Here is a 7,421-nt window from a genome sequence, read left to right as displayed (position 1 = left end):
GTCACATGGAATTTTTTTTTGTAAACTATAAATTTTAAGGATTTTTTGTAATTTTTTAAACTTAATTAGATGCCTTTTCTATAGATTGTAAATTGTTTATAGACTATTAATACTTCCTATGCTTTCAATTTACTAATGAATTTGAAATTTTCAGGGTGTTTTCTATAAATTATAAATTATGTAGGAAATTAAAAATACTTATAATTCTCATACTTTTAATGTATTGTTAGGTCAGAAATTATCAGGATTTGTATAAATTTTGCAATTTTGAGGGTTTTATTTTATAATTTGTAAAAGGTTCAGATTGTGTATTGCAAATTCCATAAATTTTTGGTGGTTGTTTGTTTTATTTGTGGTTTTCAGTATGTTTATAAGTTTGACATTTTCAAGGTGTTTTTATATAAATTTTAAATTTTAAGGGGTGTTTTTATAATTTTTAAACTTACAAGATATTTTTTCCAAAGTCAAAAAACTTTCAATTTCTAGTTAGCATATATTTTTCAGATTTCTCACTGAATTAAGATAAGTAAAACTTATAGTTTTCAATATGCTTTAATAAAATTTTGAATTTATAGAGGCTTTTTTATAATTTAAAAAACTTGGAGAATATTTTTTACAAAGTCCAAAAACTTTTAGGTGTTAGCTAGCATATATTTTTTAGATTTCTCTACGAACTAAAATAAGTAAAGGATTTGAATTATATAAAACATATTTATTTTATCCAATAACATGTTAAGTCTCATTATGAATATAATAGATCATTTGGTTACCAATTCAAAGTAGATGAGATAATTAGATATTCCCCGCTTCTCCTAACTTTTAACAAACATGCACCCGGTAACGTTGAAGATAATTTTCTGTTAGTATTACGAATTTTCTCACCGCATCTGAAAGTTCGCGAGTTTTTATAATACACATATGTTATAAATAGTTTTGTTCAAAACCCTGTAAAATTATAATTAGTACGTAGCATGTATAGTTGACGAAAATTAGTAAGCATCTTGTGTAGATAGAGGAGGGAAATCTTATTAATATGCATTTTGCTATCTGGAACATTAGAGGATTTAATAAATCCTCTAAGCATTCAATAGTTAAGCATTTTATACAAGAGTATAATCTCTCTTTACTAGCTCTCCTGGAAACTAAGATTCCTGAAAATAAGCTTCCTATGCTAGCAAGAAAAATTGCAAATGGCTGGCATTGGACATCAAATGTGCATGAAGCTAGAAACTACAGAATTTGGATACTTTGGGATAATGAGTCCTTGATAATTCAGAATGTTATATTATCAGAGCAGTTCATAACTATGTCTATTGAATCAAGAGATGGAAAAATTTCTAGTTTATGCACAATTGTTTATGCTCTCAATCAAACAAGGTGGTCTGGGTTTGTTTTCTGCTAAATACTGGAATTATTCAACAATTGCAAAAATGCTTTGGATGATTCATCTAAAAAAAAGACATCCTTTGGATCAGATGGGTTCATGGCCATTACTTGAGACAATTTGATATATGGCAGGTTCAGGCAAAAGCAAGTGATTCTTGGATACGGATGCAACTTTTAAAAGTAAGAGATATATTGAAGAATAAAACTAGAAGTGTGGCTAATTTGATGAATGCTATTAATAGCTGCTGCATTAATGACAAAATCAGTATCTCTTTACAGGATTATTTTCCAGCAACATGGTTTTTTTTGAAGGATCTGAAACTATTTGGGGCGGGTGGGGGGGCGGCGGGTGGTGACTTATCCCCAATGCATTCTTTTCATATTATGGCTTGCATCCCTCTCTAGACTACTCACACAAGACAGGTTGTGTAATATGAGGATGCTAAGCTCAAGCCAATGTGTTTTATGTTCAAATAAAGCAGAGACATGCCATCACATCTTTTTTGAGTGCCAATATTCTTCCAATGTTTGGAATAAAGTGATGGAATTGATGAAATTCAATTGGAGATCATGCTCATGGGATCTGATTATGAATTGGTACAACGGGAACTTGAGAGGAAGAAGTTACAAAAAGAAATTGAAGAGAATTGCACTGTCTGTGTCAGTGTACATGTTAAGGCAAGAAAGGAACTTCAGGATTTTCTAGCAGCAGAGAGCAACAAGAAGCCCTGATATCCTCTTTCGTGCAATCAAAATCAGTGTATATACAAAAGTTTTGAATGATAGAATTCCTCAATATATGATACAGTTCATAGAAAACCTGTCATAGAGAAGATTGGATTTCTAAAATCAGTCTATTGATTTGTATCTTTGATATGTACAAAACTTCTCATACTTGGTGATGAATAAAATTTACATTCATTTACAAAAAAAAAAAAAAAAATAGCAAGCAGAATTCAAGCTCGTTACAAAAAATATTAGGAAGGAGCTCAATTCTTAATTTCGCTGTTAGCGATCTCATAAAGTAACATGATGAATGGATTAATGGCATAAGGTACTGTTGGCGTTATTTATTAAGCTTTTGTGATCTATCTGGGGCTTTTTTATGTAACTAACTAACTGAACTATCTGTGTAGTTCTCAATTTTTGTAAGAGTTATCAATAACCCGCGCCGTCGTTTTAAATCTAATTAGTGGACTGAAAGTTTTATTCTGTTCTTCATATGGCTCGGTCTATGCGTCGAGGGTGTTTACCGATTAGACCCAAGAACAGGAACGGAAAGATTTCCGCTGGGCCCACGTGCACTATACCCATGTAGTTGAACCCTTGTACGGAGCCCACGTGCCGATCATCAAACTAAAATATTCATAATCTATAATTAATCCTATAAAAGGAGAACGTTGCACTCTGGACTTCCCCCACTCCTTTAATTTTCTTGATTTCTTGAAGATCAAATCTTTCTCAGATGGCTCATGGGAATTATAGCAGGCGAAGATGCAATATCTGCCTACTTCAACAGGGCAGGATGTCCAACAATGAGTTCAATGAGCACGTCGTCGCCTGCAACGCCATTCCAAGGGGAGCGCGAGGAGCTCGGCGCCGTCAACAAAGAGTGGATCAGCACGTAGCTGGCCTCATCGGGCGCATGATGCTTCATCCACGAATAGAAAGAGACCTGCTCGGTCAATACCCCGGTGGGTATCCAATCTATGGGCCTCCTCGCGCGCGCACTGGCGGAGTTGCTGACGTACGGGGTGAACAAGTCGACCACAACGGCGAAGGTGAGGGAGTTGTGGGTGAGAGAACCCTTCGTCGACCCCAGGATGCAGCCGACCAGCCCAGGGATGCAGTCACTTGTGAAGCTGACTCCGACGCCGACGCCGACGAAGCTGACGACACCGTCACTGATGACGGGGGACAACGCCGGTTGTTGACTGCGGGTACGACCAGCTTCTTGTTTTTTTAATGCATGTTCTTGAACTTAATTAGTTGCCTTCAACATCTTGATTAAAATTCTTCTAATGTTTTCACATCATTAGCTCGTTCATTTTTTTTCTCATTTTAACTATAATATAATTTCTTGAAATTTCAATCAGTTTATGAAAGATTATGATTTTTTATAATATCGGTTAGGTTTATCGTTAATATTTTTCATCTTTGTCTTAATATTTTATAATTAATTGTTTGTTAATTTTTTGCAGATGCAGTCACCTGCGAAGCTGAAGACACCGGCGAAGATGACGACGCCGGCGAAGCTGACTACACCGGAGAAGCTGACGACACCGTCATTGATGATGGGGGACAACGCCGGGTGTCAACCTCCGGTACGCCTATATCTTCTGCTCTATTCGTCGTTAATTTATAGACTTCTTGTTTTTTTTAATGCATGTTCTTGAAATTAAGTTGCCTTCAACTTAAAATTCTTGTAATGTTTTCACATCATTAGCTCGTTCATTTTTTCTCATTTTAACTATAATATAAATTCTTGGAATTTTAATCAGTTTTTTAAAGATTATGATTTTTTTTTAATATATACCGGTTAAGTTTATCGCTAATATTATTCTTTGTCATGATATTTTATAATTAACTGCTTTTGCAGGTGATGGTAACCTGTAAAGGTCTCTCCGTTTGCCTGATGATCCTCTGCTACAGATATATACCGCGTCCCCTCCTGTGATCAGCAACCCTCTCTCCTCCGTCGTCTTTCTGCAATATTCATTAGTTGTGTGAATTGTTTTACAATACCTGAGAATTAAAGATCTGTCCAACTTTCTGTGTTTTCCAATCACGCGATATTTTTGCGCTAATTTTTAATTTGCAATCGCTTGGAACCTTATTGTAATTTCAGTCACTTTATAATTTGCATTCTGCAATCGGAATGGATTTAATTATTTTGAAAGCATATCGGATCGACTTAATTATGTTCACATAATTCTACGTAGTTCTGTACATAACTATTTAGGACAATTGGACTAATGACACGGCGATTGCGCTGTTATTTTCAGTTGAGAAGCTTTTGTCCGTTAAAATAAAATAGTTGGGAGTTTGGTTTAAAATTGCAAGAGGCATTAAGGGGGTGTTTGGCACTCTGAAAGTGAATTTAAAATATGTAAGTTACTTTTTTTTACAAATGACTTTTACATCCATGTCAGCACGCAAGTGAAATATAGTGTTTGTTTGAAAAATTAAATTATTATCGAAAGTGCAATGTGAAGATGACGTGGCAAAATAAGATTAATTAGAAAATATAATTAAAATTAGGGAAAAATGCTTCCAGCCCCCAAATTCGTAACAAATATGCTTCCCCCTCCCAAGACTTTTTCAACGCTCTAAAAACCCCCAAATTCGTAATAACTGTGCTCTGAGCCCCCAAAACACAAAGCCCAATAATTTTACACAGGTAAAGACTATAATACCCATTCTCTCTCTCTACCCCCTCCGTCCCTTCTGCAACCCTCGTGGCGGCCGAAGCTCCTCTCCGGTCTCACGCCTCGACCCCTCGCCTCCGCTCGCCGAGATCCTCCGTGTCCACCGCCGATCCCAGCGCGGCCTCCGCTCGACCCCTCGCTCGACCCCTCGGCCTTTGCTCGCCGAGAATATTTCATGAAGCTCAGAACCTCAACCTTAACCTGTCCCTGCAGCCTGGGCCTCGTCCCGAGCACGCACGAGTTTTCTCGTGTAACTATTGCAGACGGACTTTTTTACAGCACCCAAGCTCTTGGAGGACACCAGAATGCACACAAGCTGGAGCGCAACCTAGCGAAGAGGAGCAGAGAGATGGCTAATGATTGAATTGATCTCGTAATGACACGTGCGAACTTGATGTTGCTTTGTAGCTTCTGAAACTAATGCATCTAGATTTACTAGCAACAGAGTTTCTTCCTGTCACATGTTTTCTTTTTGGGATCTTTTTCTTTTTTTATTTTCCCCCTTCAAAATAAGTTTTCCTGTTCGAAAAAGAATGCCTCTTCTCTCTTGCATCAACGGTATTTTCTTTCTTCACGTTTAATATACATGTACCCAATGATAGTTATCTTTTCTATTTGCAGATAAGGTTACGGTTGTTAAGGTTACGGGTTGTTAAGATTACGGGTTGCTTGTTAAGGTTACGTGTTGCTTGTTAAGGTTACGGTTTGCTTGTTAAGGTTACGCGTTGATTGTGAAGATTAAGCTTAACAACCAACCCGTAACCTTAACAACCAACCCGTAACCTTAACAATCAACGCGTAACATTCACAACCAACGTGTAACCTTAACAGAGCCATACACCCGTAAACGTTTCCACCCAAGCAACTCGTAAATACCTTCATAAAAATAAAAGAAAAAGGAAGGATAAATAGAAAAAAAGCTTAATTTTTGTTTACTCCTCTACCCTATAATAATTCATAACTCATATAACCTCAAAAAGCTCTATTATGTAAGTGGTCTACTAGTTATATAATTCAAACAACTGATTAAGTAACAACCCACACTATCTTCTGACCGCTTCACTTCTAAATATGCCTTTACGTTTACTGTAACAATTCTACACTTTCCTGTCAGAAAATGCCATGCTTACCAGCACCACTATTAAAACTGCGGTTTGCAATGTATGATTACTTTCATTTTACCACTCACAACACTCCATGCACGAGAGTGTTTGGCTACTCCATGCCATGGGTTTTGAGACCGCTTGACAGCGGTAGCGATGGGAATCAATCCAGCAGATGATGCTATAACATTTGTTTTAGTAGGTGGGTTGCATATTAGGAGCCTCTTGACCCTCTTACTCAAAGTGCAGCTAGATTTTGTAATAATATTTCACCTTTTTAATTTTAGCATGACAATTTTCAAATAGCCCCCAACAACCGATTTATGTCGTTGCTTGTTACCAAGCCCACCGTTGTTTGCTTAAGGGTTAGCACGTGGTTGTTAAGGCTTTACGTGTGCGGTTTGGTTAAAGTTATACGCTTTCGGGGTTGGTTGTATTTAAGGAGGTTTCGGGTTGCTTGTCTTAAGGCTTTACGCCGTTGGTTAGTTAATGTTACCCGAATTATTCAAAAGACCAAACTTTTAATTACGTGTTGGTTAGTTAAGGCTTACAAGCGCTTGCTTGTATAGCGATTATACGTGCCGCTTGCTTATGGTTCACGCGTTGGTTGTTGGAAAGCTTATACGCGTTGGTTGGTTAATGGTCTTGGGTGTGCCCGCTTGTTTAAGGTTACACAGTTGAGTTGTTAAGCGTTACGTCATTACTTGTTAAGGTTACGGTTATTTTAACAACAACGCAGTTTAACCTTTAACAACGCAACCCCGCATTACTTAACAATGCAAACCCCGAGAGACGCTTAACAGAACCAAAACGCCTTATTTTATAACCTTAACACAGTAACCGCGTACTAACCTTAACAACCAACACGTAACCTTAACAAGCAACACGCGTATAACCTTAACAAACCAACACGTAACCTTAATAAGCCAAGCGCGTATACTTTAACACCACGCATAAATTTCCCTGCAGAAAAAACGATGCATATGAAATATTTAACACACCATTCCAACGAAGTTGCTATGAAAAGACATTAGAAGCCGTACAATAATATTCGGCAATGAACGTTGAACCAGCACTATAGATGGTGGCGGGATCGATGCACGACCTGAGGCCGATGCGAGGAGCGGCGTTTTGAATGTTGGGTTCCGACTAGGCCTGTCGCCGAGGCAGGGATTGGCGTTGGCGAAACAGAGGCCGACGGGGTTTTGGTTCTGGAGCCGGAGGCCGCGCTGGGAATCGGCGCGCTGGCACACGGCAGGATCTCGGCGAGCGGAGGCGAGGGGTCGAGGCGTGAGACCGGAGAGGAGCTTCGGCCGCCACGAGGGGTGCAGAAGGGACGGAGGGGGCTAGGGCAAAAATGGTGGGGGAAGGAGGAGGGAGAGAGGAGGGATTGTATGGTTATTACGAATATAATATTAGAGAGAGAGAATGAGTATTATAGTCTTTACCTGTGTAAATTTCTTGGGCTTTGTGTTTTGGGGGCTCAGAGCACAGTTATTACGAA

General features: G+C 38.3%; 1 protein-coding gene across 1 annotated transcript; it reads left to right on the top strand.

Moving 5' to 3' along the window:
- Positions 2,835–4,183, top strand: LOC109840260. The gene is made up of 3 exons (XM_020408838.1): positions 2,835–3,326; positions 3,588–3,710; positions 3,986–4,183. The coding sequence occupies exons 1-3, from the start codon at positions 2,852–2,854 to the stop codon at positions 4,000–4,002; spliced, it is 615 nt and encodes a 204-aa protein (XP_020264427.1). The 5' UTR covers positions 2,835–2,851; the 3' UTR covers positions 4,003–4,183.

This window comes from Asparagus officinalis, chromosome 5 (genome assembly GCF_001876935.1).
Source record: "Asparagus officinalis chromosome 5, Aspof.V1, whole genome shotgun sequence".
Classification (NCBI taxonomy): domain Eukaryota; kingdom Viridiplantae; phylum Streptophyta; class Magnoliopsida; order Asparagales; family Asparagaceae; genus Asparagus; species Asparagus officinalis.
The sequence above is the reverse complement of the archived record's forward strand: the minus strand, read 5'-3'. Positions and strand labels throughout refer to the sequence as shown.